The following is a 21,367-nucleotide window of genomic DNA, read 5'->3' as shown; positions in this document are numbered from 1 at the left end:
AGAGAGCAGGCTTCAGTAGCTGTGGCACACGGGCTTAGCTGCTCAGTGGCATGTGGGATCTTCCCAGCCCAGGGATCGAACCCGTGTCCCCTGCATTGGCAGGCGGACTCTTAACCACTGTGCCACCAGGGAAGTCCCAGAACGGAGTCGTAACCACTGGATCGCCAGGCAGGTCCCACAAACTCATTCTTTAACAACAACATACTTGGTTCTTTTCAAAATAAAACGGAATCTGTTACATAAACTTATTATGCTTTTGAGTATTAAAGAAAAAAAAAAGAAAGATTTCTCTTTTCCAAATACTTTCCCCTATTCTATCTTTCCCTGCACTTAGAATTCTTCAAGGGCTGAGGCCATGTCATGCTCTTCTGTCAGTTCAGTGGCTCACACATTGCCTGTAAGATAGTAAGCGCTCCGTATCTGTCAGCTGAGTGACTCACACACAGACCAGCTGCTGAGGAATCACCACTGCTCCATGCCTACTATCTGGCTGATGGTTCATATCATCTCTAAGAATAAGTAAGGTAAAAAATAAAGAGGGCGGGGGAGGCTTGAATTTAAAAGGCTAGTAAACAGAATAAGGGAGTTGGAAAGTAGTCAAAAATTAAAATCTTATTAGATCATTAAACATTTTTCCAGTGGGGAAGAAAATACTTTAAAGAAATACATGCATTTTAAAAACAGGGACTTCCCTGGTGGAGCAGTGGTTAAGAATCCGCCTGCCGATCCAGGGGACTCGGGTTTGAGCCCTGGTCCGGGAAGATCCCGCATGCGGAGCAACTAAGCCAGTGCGCCACAACTACTGAGCCTGTGTTCTAGAGCCCGCGAGCCACAACTACTGAGCCCACGTGCCACAACAACTGCAGCCCGCGTGCCTAGAGCCCGTGCTCCACAACAAGAGGAGCCACAGCAATGAGAAGCCCGCGCACTGCAACGAAAAGTGACCCCCCACTCGCCACAACTAGAGAAAGCCCACGCACGGCAACAAAGACCCACGCAGCCAAAAGCTAATTAATTAATTTAAGGAAAAAACATGAAGGACGTCTCTAGTGGTCCAGTGGTTAAGACTCCACTTTTCCACTGCAGAGGGCACGGGTCTGGGAGCTAAGATCCTGCATGCTGAGCAGTCCAGCAAAAAAACAAAACAAAACAAAACAGATGATTCTGGCTGCAATGCTTAAGGACTGGAGACAGAAAAAGATCAAAGAAGGAAGGTCAAAAGGAAGCTATTATTGTAGAGAAAAGGAATGGAGGCCCAGACTATGGTAACAACAGTAGGAATGGCAAGAAATGGACATGGATTACCTTTTTGCTTCAGGTATCTCTGTCAAGAAAAATTCTCTTCCGATTGGATGGGGTTAAACGAGCATCGGTATCTTGCACAAAATGTGCATTTAATAAATTTAATCAATGAATTAATGGAAACCAAAGCTCAATATAGATGAGAAGATTCTAAAGAGAGTTCCTAACTGCTCTAAGGAAACCTTCAACAAGGTGTATCACTCCCGATGAAATGTCCATGCAGCTGCTAGGGAAAGGGGATCCTGCCAACTACTGATCACCGAAGTTAAATGTAACTCTAGACAAGATTTTAGAGCCATTACTGAGAGAAGTCTATGAACACAGAAAAAGCAATAACCAACCTATGCTCCTGGAAATCAGTGTAGTTTCATTAAGGATGAGTAATGACAGATTAATGCTCTTTTTTTTTTTTGACAGTTATTAAACAGATAGGATTTTTTTAATGAAGTATATATAAAGTTACCTGGGTTTTAGGAAGGCAATTGTTAAAGTTCCTTATATTTTCCTTGTGAAAACCTAAAACTATTTGAGGTAGATAATGATAAATTAGCTGGATTTCTAATTAGCTGAACAACTTGAATCAAAGAATTAACAGGTTTTTAAAAATCAGCATTATGAGGTCTCTAGCAGGGTAAGAGCTCTGCTCCTAGGCCCATCTAGTCAACATTTTAATAATATTTGCATGAAGGCTATGTCAGCATTATCAAAACTACAGTTTATCAAATCTATGGATAAACAAATAAACTTTTTTATTGAATGACCAAATCAAGACTTTTTCTTTTTTTAGAGTCAACATACTGGAACCAATCTGACAAGATAAAATTTAATCGGGATAAATATGAAGTCCTACCAAAAAATATTCTATTAAAGAACTGGGAGAGCATGGACAAAACAACTCAAGAATGTTAGGTGACTACAAAATCAATAATGGGTAATGCACATAGCACTTAAATGCCAGGGACTGTTCTAAATGCTTTACATATATGCATTCATTTATTCCTTAGAAGAACCCTATCAGATAGGTACTATGATAAACCCCATTTTACAGATGAGAAAACTGAGGCCCCAAAATGTTTACATAATTTACTCAAGGTCACCCAGCTGATAAACTGTAGAACCAGGATTTAAACCCAGGCAGGCTAGCCCCAGAGTTCGCCTTCTTGACAGGACATGATTGTAAATTAACAGTGCCACATGATTGCCAAAGAAGCAAGTCTACCCTTCATCTTAAATCAGAGAGGTAACTTACGGTCTTCTCTACTGGTTAATATCTAATTATGGGTACTACACTTTTAAGAAGAATATGGACGAACTGACACAAACCCACAAATGAGCCATAAGTAATTTGAGGAGGTGCAAATCAAAACAACAAAATCATCAGAGGAGGTTAAAGACTGAGAATATTTTGTCTAGAAAAGAAACGAATCAGGAGAGTATAGGAAGTATCTTCAAATATTTGAAAACCCACTACAGAGGGGACAGAACTAAAACCAGTGAAGATATAACTTCTAGTTCAGTAAAAGAAATAATTTTATAAAAATTAGAGTTGTCCAAATATCTTTGCCTCAGAAACTATGAATCCTCTCTCCAGAAAAATATACAAATGCACATAAAATTTCCAAGGGTTCACAAATCTACTTTTAATGTATTCATGCCCCATCCTTAGAATCATTTATCCTAAATTAAAACAGAAAAGATTCAAGTATGAAGAGGCAAATATATTTAATAATCTTTAAAACTGATTACAGCTTAAAACTTTATGATCTAAAAAGCACTGAACTTCATGCTTTCTAGTTTCCTCTAAGACACATTAAGATACATGTTACAATAAGAGCTTAAAATATGATGACAGGTTCAGAAAAAGAGTGAAATCAAGTTTGCCAAGCGACAATGTAAACTGACTATAAGTAAGTTCTGACTGTAAGAAATAATGGCTTACTATTTCATCTTTAAAAGAAACATACCTAATTTTAAAGATTAAAAGATGAGGTGCTAATATACTACTCAATAACTAATATTTAATGCCCAAATTAGAAAGTTTCCCCCTCTGCCTTTAAGACTTCATCTTAAACTCTCCCTTCTCATCTTTTAGTCCCGATTAATTGTTAAGGTTGACAAACTAAGAAACAATGGACTAGAAGTCAGAATACTAGGTTCTACTTCACTATTTTTGTCATGAATTTAATTTTGGCTTAGTCTGTTTCCTCACCACATTCTACGAACTTTCATATACCTAAATAGCCTTTAAAAATGGTGAAGTCCATATTAACAAATTGAAGGAGAAAAACCATATGATCATCTCAATAGATGCAGAGAAAGCTTTGGACAAAATTCAACATCCATTTATGATAAAAACCCTGCAGAAAGTAGGCATAGAGGGAACTTTCCTCAACATAATAAAGGCCATATATGACAAACCCACAGCCAACATCATCCTCAATGGTGAAAAACTGAAACCATTTCCACTAAGATCAGGAACAAGACAAGGTTGTCCACTCCCACCACTATTATTCAACATAGTTTTGGAAGTTTTAGCCACAGCAATCAGAGAAGAAAAAGAAATAAAAGGAATCCAAATTGGAAAAGAAGAAGTAAAGCTGTCACTGTTTGCAGATGACATGATACTATACATAGAGAATCCTAAAGATGCCACCAGAAAACTACTAGAGCTAATCAATGAATTTGGTAAAGTAGCAGGATACAAAATTAATGCACAGAAATCTCCGGCATTCCTATACACTAATGATGAAAAATCTGAAAGTGAAATTAAGAAAACACTCCCATTTACCACTGCACCAAAAAGAATAAAATATCTAGGAATAAACCTACCTAAGGAGACAAAGATCTGTATGCAGAAAATTATAAGACACTGATGAAAGAAATTAAAGATGATACAAATCGATGGAGAGATATACCATGTTCTTGGATTGGAAGAATCAACATTGTGAAAATGACTCTACTACCCAAAGCAATCTACAGATTTAATGCAATCCCTATCAAACTACCACTGGCATTTTTCACAGAACTAAAATAAAAATTTTCAGAATTTATATGGAAACACAAAAGACCCCGAATAGCCAAAGCAGTCTTGAGAACGAAAAATGGAGTTGGAGGAATCAGGCTCCCTGACTTCAGACTATACTACAAAGCTACAGTAATCAAGACAGTATGGTACTGGCACAAAAAAGTTGGGATTTCGCCAACGCGGCTCCCCAGCCGCCTCCGGGGCAGGCTACATAGATCAATGGAACAGGATAGAAAGCCCAGAGATAAACCCACGCACATACGGTCACCTTACCTTTGATAAAGGGGGCAAGAACATACAGTGGAGAAAAGACAGCCTCTTCAATAAGTAGTGCTGGGAAAACTGGACAGGTACATGTAAAAGTATGAAATTAGAACACTCCCTAACACCATACACAAAAATAAACTCAAAATGGATTAAAGACCTAAATGTAAGGCCAGACACTATCAAACTCTTAGAGGAAAACATAGGCAGAACACTCTATGACATAAATCACAGCAAGATCCTTTTTGACCCACCTCCTAGAGAAATGGAAATAAAACCAAAAATAAACAAATGGGATCTAATGAAACTTAAAAGCTTTTGCACAGCAAAGGAAACCATAAACAAGACCAAAAGACAACCCTCAGAATGGGAGAAAATATTTGCAAACAAAGCAACTGACAAAGGATTAATCTCCAAAATTTACAAGCAGCTCATGCAGCTCAATATCAAAAAAACGAACAAACCAATCCAAAAATGGGCAGAGACCTAAATAGACATTTCTCCAAAGAAGATATACAGATTGCCAACAAACACACGAAAGAATGCTCAACATCATTAATCATTAGAGAAATGCAAATCAAAACTACAATGAGAAATCATCTCACACCAGTCAGAATGGCCAACATCAAAAAATCTAGAAACAATAAATGCTGGAGAGGGTGTGGAGAAAAGGGAACCCTCTTGCACTGTTGGTGGGAATGTAAATTGATACAGTCACTGTGGAGAACAGTATGGAGGTTCCTTAAAAAACTACAAATAGAACTACCATATGACCCAGCAATCCCACTACTGGGCATATACCCTGAGAAAATCAGAATTCAAAAAGAGTCATGTACCAAAATGTTCACTGCAGCTCTATTTACAATAGCCAGGACATGGAAGCAACCTAAGTGTCCATCATCAGATGAATGGATAAAGATGATGTGGCACATATATACAATGGAATATTACTCAGCCATAAAAAGAAACAAAATTGAGTTATTTGTAGTGAGGTGGATGGACCTAGAGTCTGTCATACAGAGTGAAGTCAGAATGAGAAAAAGAAATACCGTATGCTAACACATATATATGGAATCCAAGAAAAAAAAAAGATCATAAAGAACCTAGGGGCAAGACAGGAATAAAGACACAGACCTACTAGAGAATGGACTTGAGGATATGGGGAGAGGGAAGGGTAAGCTGTGACAAAGTGAAAGAGTGGCATGGACATATATATACTACCAAACGTAAAATAGATGGCTAGTGGGAAGCAGCCACATAGCACAGGGAGATCAGCTCTTTGTGACCACCTAGAGGGGTGAGAGGGAGGGAGACACAAGAGGGAAGAGATATGGGAACATATGTATATGTATAACTGATTCACTTTGTTATAAAGCAGAAACTAACACACCATTGTAAAGCAATTATACTCCAATAAAGATGTTAAAAATAAATAAATAAAAATGGTGAAGTGCAACGTAAATATATGACTCATGCATTATGCATAAAACATAAAATATCAATAGCAAGAAAACAAAGCCTGTCTTTCTACAATGCTAAAAAAAAAGCAAATGTATATTCACATTTCAATTCCTAATTACAAAAAGGAATCTTTGAATCCTTCAGGTTGTTTTAATGTATAATTTCCATCCACAAATGCTTTCCACATTAAGGATAAACATATCTGTGCACCCAATTTCAAGTTGTATTGAGGGGACATAGCTCACAGTTAAGAATTTGGGGTGCAAGGGAAAAACCTGAAGGTGCCAGTCGGAGGACACATTTCCAAGAGTTGGGGGAAAAAGTACATGATCACAAAATGGTAACGTGAAGTATTAAACGCTTGAAACTTCTGTTTTCCCTCTTAATTAACAACTAGACATAAACAGAACTCCAAAATAAGAGTTTAATGAGTCTCGGGCCTTTATTAAATATAAGCACCACATTGCTGAAACTGCAACTGTACTGCCAGAACAGGGCTACAGACACCATGTCTGCCATGAGACTAGACTCTAGTTCCAGGCACAAGATGTTCTAATAAATAACAAATGCATCAAGAGCCAGCACAGAAGTGTGACAGAATCCGGGGTCTAGGCATTTGATTTTTCTCCGGGTGCTACTTGAGAATGGACACTGCCATTAAAGATTTATTACAGTAACAGGATAGTGATAAAGCTTTAGCTAAATTATAGGCCAACCAATGAAATGGAAAAGCAACATGCAATATCAGATCAACTAAATTATTTTCTGTATAATTTTGTACAGAGTTAGGGTCATGATTACACCGTACAGAGGACAGATGAATAACCTCGACTATACCTATTAGGTGAAGATGATTTCAAGCCATTAAGAGAAAAGAAAAGTGGCCCAGAAAAAAATTAGGCTATAGAAATCAAATGAAAAAACACAACACTAAGATTTGGGGGAGAAAGGGGAAGGAAGGGAATGAGCTACTGACTTACTAAAAAGAGAGCAAAGAAGTGGGACAGGGAGTCTGAGCCCTCAGAGCCAGAATGAGGAAAAGTATTCAAAGCCTCAAAGGGAGCTTCAGCAGTGAATACGGAAAGGGATGAGCCTGTTAACCATTTCAACGGAAAAAGAGAAACAATACGGGGAAGTTTTCTAAACCATCATTCACGGGGGTCAGTTAAATGCCTAACTCAAGCAGGGCAGGGCAATTAATAGGAGGTGAGCTTTGTTCCAAATGGTGACACCGATTAGTCCATTTCCTTCTGGCAACACCCTCAATAGGTGGATACTATTTTACAGATGAAGAAACTGAGACCACACAACGCCAGGTAACAGAGACTGGTACCAGAGACGGAGCACTCATCCCCTTAGTTGCACTGTCTCCCTGCAAGAGCCTATAAAAATCTTTACCCTTTTCTGTGGAGAGAGACCTTGGCTCTCCGGAATTTCTCAAAGGAGTCTGGGCCCCAAAAGTGACCCTCTACTTGAGAGAAAAGTTCCCTTATAGAGGCTACGAGGTTCTTCCAAGCGCACGAGGCTTTAGAACTCTGAAATACACCTGGTAGAGATGGAAAACCAGACACAGAAGCCATGCTTCTCCCCTGAAGATACCGAGAAAGTAGAAAGCAGCCCTTCCTCTCTTCCACGAGGCGTGACTCAGGGACGGTGCCTCCCCCAATTTGCTCTGTATGTCTGTGTGTGGCTGGGGGGCGGGGGGGGACCGGGGGGGGAGGGGCGGTCTCCGGTTTCCGACTCTCTTCCCCAGACATTCAAGGGTTACTCGGCCAGGCCTGGAAGAATGCGTGGGAATAAACAGATGGGACTCGGGGTGACGAGGGGACCCGGAGGCGCAGGGAGGGGAACTGGCCAGGAACACGCCGGGCCGGGTCCAGAGGCCCTCGGCACGGAGCCCGCGCCCGCACCCTGAACCTTACCGCCGCTTGGCTGCAGAAAACGAGGCGACCGCCCAGGGCTGTTCTTCGAGCCTGGGGCACGTCTTCGGGCGCCGCCGCTCCAGTGGCGCCCGCGGCTGGCGGCGGCCGGGTCCCGGCCGACTCGCACGCCGGGCAGGCTGGCGATCCGCGGCCTGCCCAGTCGAGGCCCTGGAGTTCGAGGCCCCGGGACGCCGACCGCGCGCGCGCCCCTGAGCCTGCCCAAAGAGAAAGGGTCAGGGCGCGCCCGCGTACCGAGCAGCGGCGGCGGCTGCAGCCGAGACCGCTGGCAGCTTCGTCCGCCCTCGCCCGGCCAAGCCACTGCCCCGCTTCCCCCGCGCGAGCTTTGGCGGCGGAGCAGCACGGTGAGCGCCGATTGGCCCTCGGGATGAATGTCGTACGGCACCTCTTCCCACGGATTGGCCAGGCCTGCGGTGCGTGCGAGGAGTAAACAAACCCCGCCCCGAGGCTTCCCAAAGAGAGGAGGGGGCCGCGAGGTGTAGCAGCGGGGCGTCAGGCACTGTGCCGGGTCCCTGGGTTGTCCACTGGAGGTTCTCAGTGGGTCCCCCGCAGGGATCTCGCCAACGCGGCTCCCCAGCCGCCTCCGGGGCAGGCTACAGGCCTGAGGCCTAAAATTTATAGACACACCCTTCCCCGCCCCTTCCCCCGGCTTGGGTGGGAATCTTGACTTTTCCATCCACCCCCATCCCCCCGGGCCCAAGCAGGAAAACCCCCATCTCTCTTAGAAAAGGAGGAACTAGGTCATCCCTAGTTCCCAAGCACAACTCCGTCCCCAGTCACTTGATGGGTCACCTCCGGGGCAGCAGCATGGAGGGGCATGGGGACGAGTGATTGAGGCCACGTGTGGGGACGAGTGTGCGGTAAATTATTCAGACAGGGGTTAGAGACCGCTGGGCATGTGGCTTCTTCAGTACACAGGCAAGTAAGATCCAAACCGGGCCAGGTCACCATGTCACGTGGAAGCTGAAGAGAAAATCGCAGCTCCCACCCCCCACATACCTGTCCATTTAGTTCAATATTAATACATTTTGTGCCTATCTGAAAACCATGTGTGAGCTTACATTTTAGTGGGGTGGGAAGGACAATATGCAAAAGAAATAAGCAAAATATAAGCTATGTTATAAGCTGGGACATGCTTTGGGGAAAATATGTAGCAGAGAAGGTGTTTGAGGGATGGCTTGACTTAAAAAGAGTGCTCAGTGAAGGCAGCAGGAAAGGCGCCATTTAAATAAATGCCTAAAGGAACTGGGGGAGGTGAGAAAGCACCTTTGGACCTTTCTCTGGGGTGGAGTGGAGAGATAATTTCTGCATAATTGTACGTAGATAAAGTCCTAGGTGGTCAAGAATGCTGAATGCAGTCTCCTTGGACTCATTCTAAAATGCAAAAGCCCCAATGGAGTCACTACCTTGCATTTTGCAATAACAAATCAATAAGATTTATTTAGTTTCCACAGAAATTGTGTGGTTTCAACTTAAATACTTTTCAAACATCGTAAGCACAAAGATACAAAAATGAGGAAAACAGACGGAAACCTCCATCCTCAAGGAGCTCAGTCTATCAGGAGAGATGGATTGTTAATCACCTCAGGTCAAAGTGTAAACTGTCCAAGTAGAAGTAGATGCAGAGCTGTGCTTGGGCTAATGGGGGAGGGAGAAGCAGTGGATGTTATTAAGGAACTGTACCTCGGAATCTCTTTATCTATGAAGACAACTCAGTGCTAAATTTTGGAGTAAGGCTATGGCAATCAGGGATTCTCTAACCTCTTTGTAAATTTTTAAGGTGAGAGTCGGAAGATAATATTAAGTTAAACCACATGAAATTGTTAATATTTGGCAATTTTCATATGACTCGTAGAGTTAATATGAGGATTTTGCTATGCAATACATATAGTAAGTGTTCAATAAATAATGGTGATTATTATGATCATTTGATAATAATGCTTTTGAAAAGAATGATTTAAAAGTCAATGTTTCATAACACCTTCCAACGCCTTGAAGTAAAATGGGCAGTGCAAGTTTCAAATTTTCCATATACTGGTTTGCTCTAGCTGTGAATTTCCATGACCTAATCAGGGTATGCTGTAAAAGACACAAAATGCTAGTTTCACGGCAGGCCAAGAAATTCAGAATAAGGAACAGCTTGGTTTTCAAGCCAAAAACTGAAAATTCCCCAGAACAGAATAAATTGTCAAGTTGCTTCAGGGAGGAAAATTCATGTAAATCAATTTTTCATTCCCACTCACAGTTCCAATTTAGCAATTTGCACAACAGTCAGCTTTCTCTCTTCCTTCTCATTTCCCCATTAAAAGATCTGATTTCCTTTGAAAAGGAAAATAAAGCTTCCACTATCTCCAAAGCAAGAGAGTAGATGTTTGAAACACGACAGAACACTTACTGATTTGGCGAACACTTACTGATTTGGCAAACACTTACTAAGCGCTTATTGTATGCCACCAACAGTGCTAGGCATTGGAAATACACACATAAATGTCCAAAGAGCTTTGTTCATGGGTGTTCCTTGTGCTTTGAACAATCCCCCAGTTCATCCACACCTCATCTACACATGCCTTCTCATCTAAGCTGAAACAACACTCTCTCCAGAAAAGCTTCCTCTGACTCCCCGTCTCCAGCTCTTGGCCCATAAAATTGTTTGTCTTTCTAACGTTCATCAAACTTCTGATTACTCATTTAGTACCTGTGTCCTGTTAGACTGTAAGCTCCCTGCGATTCGGATCTATGCCATTCTATTCACTACATTATCGTCGGTGCTTGAGGGAAGCTCAGTAAGTTTTTATTGAATGGATGAGTGTGCCACAGCCTAGCACGTTGGAAAGAGGAGACGAGCATAAATAAAGTCTCTACTTGTATATGCGGGGCAACAAACAGACGGCCATGAAAGAGACAGATCTGCTAAAATTAAACCTGAGGAATTTCCCTGTGCTGCCCCTCTCCTGAAGCTGGATGCTGTTTCTAGAGGCGTAGCTATAGTGCTCCTGGACCGATGTCTCTCAAATTTTAACATACCCAGGAATCACTTAGAGATCTTATTAAAATGCAGACTCTAGATCAGCAGGTCTGAGGTACCCCACCTCAGAGTGGGGGTAGAGTCTGCATTTCCAACGAACTCCCAACTGGTGATGCTGCTGCTTCAGCAAACACCACAGTTTGAGTGACAAGGACCTTAGTGACACCTTTTTACCATTCCCCAAAATCCATAGTTGTCTACACTTTTGTAGTTGCAGATGACTTTTTTAAAAATAAATTTATTATTTATTTATTTTATTTATTTATTTTTGGCTGCATTGGGTCTTCGTTGCTGCACGCGGGCTTTCTCTAGTTGTGAGGAGCAGGGGCTACTCTTCGCTGTGGTGCGCGGGCTTCTCATTGCAGTGGCTTCTCTTGTTGTGGAGCACGGGCTCTAGGCATGCAGGCTTCAGTAGCTGTGGCACGCGGGCTTAGCTGCTCCGCGGAATGTGGGACCAGGGCTCGAACCTGTGTCCCCTGCATTGGCAGGCGAATTCTTAACCACTGCACCACCAGGGAAATCCTGCAGATGACTTTCTAAAAAGCATCCTGATTTCACACCCAATCCATCCAGTGACGGACAAAAGAAATAACACTTAAGTGAAAAATGTGTTACAGCAAGGCCTTGTCTTCCAGAGACAGTTGTATTATGTGCAGTTTAGTCACATTAAACTGCAGAGTGGAATCAAAGCCTTGGAATTTCCTCAGTGAGGGACACAGCTTTCTCCTGAGTTCATTTCTGGAATGACTTTGTTCAGGCAGTGGAAAGATTACACAGCTACCATTAATAGAAGTAAACTTTTCTTAATATCAAACCTAAAATTATTTTAAGATAAATATCTTATTTATCCTAAAAATATAAATTATATGTGAGGTATAAGAAATAATGATAATATGATCTAGCAGTCCCACTCTTGGGCATATATCCAGACAAAACTATAATTCAAGAAGATACATGCACCCCTATGTTCATAGCAGCACTTATTTACAATAGCCAAGACATGGAAACAACCTAAATGTCCGTTGACAGAAGAATGGATAAAGAAGATGTGGTACATATATAACATAATGGAATATCACTCAGCCATAAAAAAGAATGAAATAATGCCATTTGGAGCAACATGGATGGACCTAGAGATTATCGTACTAAGTGAAGGAAGTCAGAGAGAAAGACAAATATCATATGACATCAATTATATGTGGAATCTAAAATATGACACAAAGGAACTTATCTACGAAACAGAAACAGATTCACAGACATAGAGAACAGACTTGCTTTTGCCAAGGGGAAGGGGGATGGGGGAGGGATGGAGTGGGAGGTTGGGATTAGCAGACGCAAACTATTACATCTGCTAACTAATACAGAGGAGCACATTTACACACTGGCTCCTGTCCCCATTGTTTAAACATTACCCATATGGTGTCAACTCTCTAGCATTCCAGGCTTGACCATGGGTGAAAAATGACAGAATGAGTTCAAATGAGTATTCCAAGCTGGGAGGCAGAGAAATCCCAGCTCATAAAACCAGAGATATGGTAAAGTAAGATGCTGTCAGGTTACACCTGGGCAGCTGGTTGCTACAACTGGAATCAAAAAATGGGCTAAGAGGATGTGAAGTGGGGCAAGAGATGACCAATACTGATATAAATAATTGGATAATAAATGGAGGACAGGCAACAACTCTTCCTTACAGTAGAATTCCATGCATAAATGTAAAGACATAATGGAAATAGAAAATCACCATTATTAGGCAAATATTACAGAAATGATTGTTGCAGACAGGAAGCATCCGGGGATACTAAAAACTAGTGAGTGAAAGTGTGATGGGAAACAGGATATTTACATGGTCTAAAAGTATCTCTTGTGTGGGATGAATTGGAAGATTGGGACTGATACATATACACCACTACATATAAAATAGATAACTAATGAGAACCTACTGTATAGCACAGGGAACTCTATTCAGTACTCTGCAATGACCTATATGGGAATAGAATCTAAAAAAGAGTGGATATATTTAAATGTATAAATGATTCACTTTGCTGTACAGCATAAACTAACACAACATTGTAAAGCAACTATACTCCAACAAAAATTTTAAAAAAAAAGTATTTCCTCACAAGATACTTAACTACAAAGGGGAAAATAGTACTTTTATGATGGAAAAACCTGGCAGACACCCCTTTAATCAAAGGGTCAAGGTTAACAACAATAATAAGACATATTGATGTCTTCCTGATAGACTGCACTAAGGCCACGGACATCACTTCTGCAGGATTCTAACAAAAATTCAGAACTTTAACCTAATCACAAGAAAATATCAGGCCAACCCAAATTGAGGGACATTCTATAAAATAACTGCCAATCTTCTTAAAAAATGTTAAGGTCATGAAAGAAAGACAGACTAGAGAACTATCACAGATTGGAGGAGAGTAAGAAGACATGAAAATTAAATGCAACGTGGGATCCTGGATTGAATTCTGGACCAGAAAAAGGACAAGAGTTGGAAAACTGACAAAATTCAAGTAAGGCCTGTGGATTAGTTTATACTACTGTATTAATGTGAATTTCCCATGTTGAGTAGTTATAGTATGGTTATGTAAGTGACGTGTTAATTAGGAGAAGCTGGGGGAAAGGAGAACTCTATGTACTACTTTTACAACTTCTCTTTAAGTCTAAAATTATTTCAAAATAGAAAGCCAAAAAGCTAAATATTGGAAATCAACTATATTTCAATTAAAAAAAAACTAAATCCTGGTGGATCTTATTAAAACACAGATTCTGTTTCAGTACACCTGGAATGAAGCCTGAAGTTCTGCTCTTCTGAAAAGCACTCTGGTGACACGGAGGCTACTGGTCCCAACAACATATCTGAGTAGCAAGATTTGTTCCCTCCTGTTGTATTAAGGTGAAACTGACACTCAATAAACTATGCATAAAGTGAGTAACTTGATGAGTTTTGACATATGTATATACCATGAAACTATTCCCACAATCAAGATAATGAATTTATGGTTGGCAGGCAATTCTACACGGCTTTCTTGTTTCTGCTTGTCTGGTAAGCAGAGGTACTGAGATAGTGTCTCCCTCCAGAGTAGAGGGCAGTTTTGTTTCCTGTCCAATATAATAAAAATTATTTCCTCCGGAGCAAGCATCGGGCACACTTGCTTGCAGCCCATTACAAAAGACTCAAGTTTCCTAAGCTCGAGATCGCTCAGCTGTACTGCAAACCCACTGTGTGCACAGCATCAACCCAGACAGTCCACACAGGAGTTAAGAGGCAAAGGAAACCAATGCAAATATGAAGATTATGATGTTTGCTATGTCATGAGTAATAAAGTCTTTAATCTCTGACCCAGGAGTCTCATATCTGCTGCCAGTATCCATGGAGCTGTGGGAGGCTAACTCGTTAGCTTCCAAGTACAGAAAAACTTCAAACTCTTCTCAGTTCTTGACAGAGTTTGGTGATGAAACTGGGATGCTGACAGAGACAGGACCTTCTGGGAGAGACAGGACAACCCTGTGGGCTGGGTTAAAGAATATGAGAATTCCCTGGGATCTGGTGGCTAATAACCTTGCCCAAGTGGTGGGGAAGAGGGAGAGGTAATTTAGTAAATCTAAGGTATTTGCCTTACAATCTCCACATCCTAGTGGGTTGTTTCTAAATAGCAAAGAATCCACTATTAGTCCCTATCACCCTCATTTATTTTTTTCCTACAATTTCTTTTACATAGCCAGATTCTTTACATATATATATATATATATATATATATATATATATATATAAAACACATATATATACACACAGATATATATATGTATATTTTTGGCCACACTGCACGGCTTGCGGGATCTTAGTTCCCCAATCAGGGATCGAACCTGGGCCCTTGGCAGTGAAAGCACGGAGTCCTAACCACTGGCCCGCCAGTGAATTCCCTAAAAATAATTTTATAATATTTAATAAATTTATAGTCACATACATTTCAGAAAAGTCAGCTCCACATACCTGCTCCTTCCTGTCCTCCTCATTAGACTAATATGACTTTGAACAACAATAAAATCAAAACCATACCCCTTTCTTTCTTCAAATAATTGAATGTTTAGTATCCTTCAAAATCCCTACTACAGAATGAACCATGGGCTCCCCTTCGGTCAGGGAATGGAATCCAGATTGTCCGACTGAATCCTCTGCCATCATCATCGGGATGTCGCTATTTATGTGCGCGGATGTGAAGCAACGAAGAGAGAAACACTAAAAAAAAATGGCTTTAATACACAATATGTACAGATCACTCACTGTTTCGTTATAATTTCCCAAATAATTTTAATGATAATTTTCATAATGGATTTTAACAGCTGCTAGGTTAATTCCGTCACATTAGCATTTGAAAGTATGTTTCTTCCAGTTATTTAAAATTTTTCTAAACATTTAAATATACAGTATATTTTCACAATAGATTGTACCATCCTTTTTCCACTACAAAGAATTAACTCTCATCTCTAGTAATTTCCTCTGTGCAAGAATGCAGAATATAGAATAAGCCTAAACAGGATCTGAAGAGGCAGGGTTACAGAAAACCTTCCTTCTCTAACCATATTAAGCCTCATTTTTTTCTTCTTCCAGTTAAAAGGGAAACACAAGCCCAAATTTATCTTGAGTCACAACCGAAGTTAACATATGCTTATTTCTCTGTGACGTTCTTAATGCGCAGAAACCAAAACAAGAAATGGTATTAAATAAGAACTTCCAGGTAAAATTTAAAAATAAATCCAAAAGTTAAAGTAGACAAAAGGTAACGGGAAAATTCCCATACACATGAAAAAGATTCCTTCTATTCTGCATCCTTGATTTTATCTATAGATTTTAACAATGATTTATGATGTTCTCAATGACCATTTAATAAAACTATGAAATTCATAAAGAACATGAGAGAAATAAAATTATAAATTTACTGATGCATACAAATTGGAATCTATATTAACTGTCTTGCACAAATAGGAAAATTTTGAATTAATTTTCCACAAAATCATTCTGAAATATTTACACAAATCAGCTTATTTTAAATAAAAAATATTTTTAGGATTATGATACCTATGTACAAAACATGTACTTGTACCCTTTACTTAACATTCTAAGTAAAGGTGTCTTTGAAACTTTTTTGCTATTATACAGTGTTAGTACCACACTACATAATAAGTATGTAAGAAATACAAGAGCTCTTCTGCTCAGTACATTACAAAGTCATGTTCAAATGCTATATACATTTTGCCCAGAAGGATTTGAAAATGCTACTTAATGACTTCTTAAGTCACTGGACTGATTTTTTTTTTTAAGTTTTTAAAAAGGATATTCCTTTAAGGATATGGCTCCTTTAGCAAACAACCCAATTAGCAAATGGACAAAAGATATGGACAGACATTTCACTAGAGGATAAACAGATCACAAAAGAGCACATGAAAAGATGTTCAACATCATTATTAATTAGGGAAATGCAAATTCAATCCACAATGAGAAAACCACACACTTATCACAGTGGACGAACGTGAAAAACGGTGACAACATCAAATGCTGGTGACAACGTGGAGAAAGTGGATCCCTCATACATTGCTGGTGGGAATGTAAAATGGTGCAGCTATTCTGCAAAACAGTTTGGCGGTTTCTTGTAAAGATACGGCTCATTTAAATTGGAAACCTTATCATTTATTTTCTACACAACATAGGTATCTATACAGACACATCCATTTTATTTTAATAAACCAAATGTAATGTAAAGTGGGGGGAAAGACAATGGAAATAGAATAACAGAGAATTTCCGAAACATCCGATTCTGCAGGTTCCTGCCTCTATCATTCCCATTCCCATGATCATTCCTGCATCCTTCTAGGGGCAAAGGTCCCATGGGAATATGGTGACAAAATAACCAGTGACTCACAGTAGATGCTGGTGCCAAAATACTTACAGCTATGAGGATCCCAAACTTTAAAAAACAATGTGATTCTCGACGGCCTATTTGACTTCTCTGGAGTTACCCCTTTAGGCTGGTTTGAACCAGATGACCTGGATTTGAGTATGCAAGATGAGGACTCTGGGACCAGATAGATCCAGGGTGTGTTTTGGGCTTTTAATTTTAATTGAGAAACATGATATAAATTTCTCTATCAAGAAACACATGTAACATCAAGGACAAAATGTATACGCAAAAAAAGTTGCACTTACAAACACAAAGTACAAATTCATCCCACAAATATGAAGGCACAGAGTTAAGTTCTGTGGAAGCAGACATGTTTTCTGCTTTCAGGGAACTTCTAGTTTGGTGGAGGCTTGCCCAGAGGCAGATAAAAGAGTAATCATCTCCTTCGTTCAGAGATGAAAAGGAAACAAAAAGGCAGATCAAATCAAAGATGATCTGGAGACTACATTAATCCCATACTGAAGTCATAAATTCACTCATTAAGACCACAGAGAATGCAGACATGGGGGTGAGGGTAGGTGGATAAAAACAGCAGAAGACAATTACAGCATGACATTTTTTCCCCACCTCATTAACCAGCAAAGCAGAAACGCTATTTATTTTAAGATACTACTACTTCTTTTTGCTTACAACTATTTCCTAAGGTAAAAATGAAGCAGAGAGAAAAGGAGTACGATAGACACTCTACATTCACTGAGTCTTCAATTTTCTTCCAACAGTCTACATCACTGGTTCTCAACTGCGGGGGTGATTTTGTCTCCCAGGGGACATTTAGCAATGTTTGGAGACATTTTGCCATCATTAAGTAGATGGATGCTAGTGGGTAAAGGTCAGGGATCTGGTAAACATCCTATAATACATAGCACCCAAAAACAAAGAATTATCTGTCCTCAAATGTCAATGATGCTGAGGTTGAGAAACCATGTCATGGTTGGATATAAAAAAATTTAAAAATCAGTAAGTCTATAGTATAAAAGCATTTAGTACCACTTTAGGAAGGATTGTACAGGAAGATTCTCCTTGATAAGATAGCTACAGATCTCCTAAAATTATCTGATAGACCCACAGTGAGGAAATAAAACATGCTGAGAAATATTAGCATAGAAATTTTTTTAACTTCAATTATTAGCATACGTATGAAAAATAAACTTGAAAGGACAATTTTTTGCTCAATTGATTCTGATAATCAGCGCTTTCTACAACCACAAAAGCAAATGTGGTCATGTTTCTGATTTAGGTCAAATCTGACAAAAGATCTAGTAAACTGTGTTACTAAAAAAAAGGCCAGACATATTAAAAATAGAAGATTAACTTCTAAACTAATGGAAGAAAAAATTAGCCACTGATTTTTGAGGAGATGCTCAATTCCAGTAGAAAGATATTCAAAGTTATTTTTCCACATTATCTAAAAGATATTTCTCCTTTATTTTGTGGTTTCATGATGAGAAAGAACAATGTGGAAAATGAATGAAATAACAAATGTTTAGGTATTAATAATATCACAATTCAGTACACCCTAATACAAAAAGACAATTATTTCCTATGGACATCATACCCACTGAGGAGCAGACTCTATAAGAAATAGTAAAACAGAGTGGCTTTCATATGACTTTGATAAGAAAGCTTTTAATTGGCCACTAAGCTTTGTAAAAAAGGATGTGAATAACAGAAAGAATGAAACGAGTAAGATGTTATCTACATAAGGGGATCTGACTTATTACAGTAAACAAAACACCTTGACTTAACAAAAATATTTCCAAGTCTAGTATCTATTACCTGTCTCTGAAATGGACATACATGATAGTAACAGCAAACTTCCCTATAACAGTCACTTCTTTAATTACATTATTATTTAACAGTGAGTTCTACAACAGTAGGACTTTATGTGATATGATAAAGCCTGACCAAGAGGGAAATAAATACATTATTGCTGCAAATCTAAAAGGAACCTAGCCCCAAAACAGGGAGGGGCAAATAACATGAGAACATGTTGGAAGGTGGTCAACTTGCCTTAGGACAAGTTTACATCTGGCCTGAAGCTACTCACAACTCTTAGCTCTTACCTTTCTCTACCTTGTTTCTATCAAGTGAGTTTGAAAATGTAGGACTCATGCTGTTCCTCTCTGCGGATCTCTGGCTCAGTGGCTGAGGGGCAGTCACTAGCTTGACTACACTCCCATCCCCTCTGTCAGCTACCTCACTGCACAAATCTCAGAGAGATGAGTAGATTGGACAAAAACAAGAAAGATACCCAAACAAGCAAAATACCCCAATGAAGGCAATTCTTAAGTCAGCAATAAATTAGGGCACTTTCTTCAAATTAAGCTCTGTCGACTAGGCACTTAATAAAAATAAAAGACGTTTACACCAGCATCTCAACAAGTAAGAAGGATAGAGAAGAGGAGAAGAAAGGCAAGATTTATATTTACTACGTGTATTTTGTAAAAAATGAGATTTTATATTTTACCCAGAAATTTTTGAAAGAATGCTATCTGAGAAGGAAAGTATTCTCCTATTCCTTATGAATCAATACCCAATGAATCAATACCCTTTTTGGTTTTACTAACTAAAATGATTTTTTTCAGTGTTTTTCAATATATAAAGAAAGCTCAGATTTTGGTTAAACAAGGAAAAATTAAGGCAGTGTCTTTAAACCCAATAAGGGAAAGAATTGACTACCAAATGAGCCTATCTAAGAGAGACATATTGAGCTAACATTTGGATACAACACTGAACAATTATGGCTTTAAATAGAAAATATTAAAATTCAAATATCAAAATTCCACATTTTCTTGGTTATTCTTTCTTTTTAACTATATGGACTTCAAAGAGCCCACTTCATTTTAAAGAATTAAGGAAACACTTTTCACATCATTTTGGAACAAAACACGAACAGTGCTTGACCCGGAACTATTAACTCAGATAGTAAACAATTATGTTCATATTGGCCCAGTACAAACAGGAGGAGGACCCGTGACTGTCAAAACATGGCTGGAAATAGCTAGCGTCCTTTGGAATTTGCTACAAAACAGAAGATTTAAAAGTTCTGAGGTATTGTTGCCTTACAATCTTAGCAAGGTTTAGAATTTTTTCAATGAGGAGTTTTGTTTTGTTTTCAAAAAAGCAGTGCTTTTTCTCTCCGGTTGCAGAGCTCAGCTCCAGTCTTCTCCTCTCATTCATGGTCGTATTGTTGTCCCTGAGCTTTGTCTCATCTGCACATCACAGCAACCAGCCATGCGTGGTTTCAGTCATTCCGTTAGTGCTATGTCTTGTTATACCAATTCATGGAGCGTTTCACTGCTTTGACCCAGTTTCCCATATTCTTTTCATATTCTTGCCATTTCTTCTGTGGCTTGAAAACTATTTCACTTTGCCTCAGTTTCTTTAGTTCCTCCTTGTCAGTCCAAAACCCTAGAGATGAAAAAATTTACTCTCAAGTTTTAAGGCACATAATGAGTCCGTAAAGTTTATCCACAAACCTATGTGAACTGGTGCACAGGTGAACAGTTATTACTTTAAAACACAGTTCAAACTATTTTGTTGCTTTGAGCTTGGTTAGATTGACTATCCCTGGGAATAAATACATCAGGGTTTAAAAGTCTTTTGGTATCTAACTAGCAGCTTTATTTCTGTGTGGAAGGGCACCAAATCATTTCTAGAGCAACCACATCCTGCCATCATTTAATTTCATGACTAGCTCTTAAGAAAGAAAGAAAGAAAAAAAACCCAAGTAAGAAACAGTAGGGGCTTCTCTGGTGGCGCAGTGGTTGAGAATCTGCCTGCTAATGCAGGGGACACGGGTTCGAGCCCTGGTCTGGGAGGATCCCACATGCCGCGGAGCAGCTAGGCCCGTGAGCCACAACTACTGAGCCTGCGCGTCTGGAGCCTGTGCTCCGCAACAAGAGAGGCCACGACAGTGAGAGGCCCGCGTACCGCGATGATGAGTGGCCCCCGCTTGCCACAACTAGAGAAAGCCCTCGCACAGAAACGAAGATGCGACACAGCAAAAATAAATTAATAAATTAATAAACTCCTACCCCCAACATCTAAAAAAAAAAAAAAGAAATGATATACTTTCTTTTTATACAATTTAAAAAAAAACAATGATAGGGCTTCCCTGGTGGTGCAGTGGTTAAGAATCCGCCTGCCAATGCAGGGGACACGGGTTCGAGCCCTGGTCCAGGAAGATCGCACATGTCGTGGAGCAACTAAGCCTGTGAGCCACAGCTACTGAGCCCACATGCCACAACTAGTGAAGCCCGTGTGCCTAGAGCCCACGCGCCACAACAAGAGAAGCCATCGCAATGAGAAGCACGCACACTGCAATGAAGAGTAGTCCCAGCTCACCACAACTAGAGAAAACCAGTGTGCAGCAACG

The 21,367-nt window shown here is 39.9% G+C and overlaps 2 protein-coding genes across 11 annotated transcripts in view; both read right to left on the bottom strand.

Annotated features, from left to right (window-relative positions):
* Positions 1-8,114, bottom strand: part of TFDP2 (transcription factor Dp-2) — a 171,148-nt gene extending 163,034 nt beyond the window's left edge. For all 7 annotated transcript variants that reach the window (XM_073803749.1, XM_073803746.1, XM_073803747.1 and 4 more), the window contains exon 1: positions 7,975-8,114. The gene's annotated coding sequence lies outside the window, so the exon portion shown is untranslated. The remainder of the gene's footprint in view (positions 1-7,974) is intronic.
* A 7,151-nt stretch (positions 8,115-15,265) lies between these two features.
* The window catches only part of GK5 (glycerol kinase 5), a 78,103-nt gene continuing 72,001 nt past the window's right edge, over positions 15,266-21,367 (bottom strand). For all 4 annotated transcript variants that reach the window (XM_019934295.3, XM_019934296.3, XM_073803743.1 and 1 more), the window contains one exon: positions 15,266-20,400. In XM_019934295.3, the coding sequence (XP_019789854.1) occupies positions 20,252-20,400 (149 nt within the window). In that variant the 3' untranslated portion in view covers positions 15,266-20,251. The remainder of the gene's footprint in view (positions 20,401-21,367) is intronic.

The sequence above is a fragment of the Tursiops truncatus genome, chromosome 4 (genome assembly GCF_011762595.2).
Source record: "Tursiops truncatus isolate mTurTru1 chromosome 4, mTurTru1.mat.Y, whole genome shotgun sequence".
NCBI lineage: Eukaryota > Metazoa > Chordata > Mammalia > Artiodactyla > Delphinidae > Tursiops > Tursiops truncatus.
Note: the sequence above shows the minus strand (reverse complement) of the source record. Positions and strands in the feature narration are given on the sequence as shown.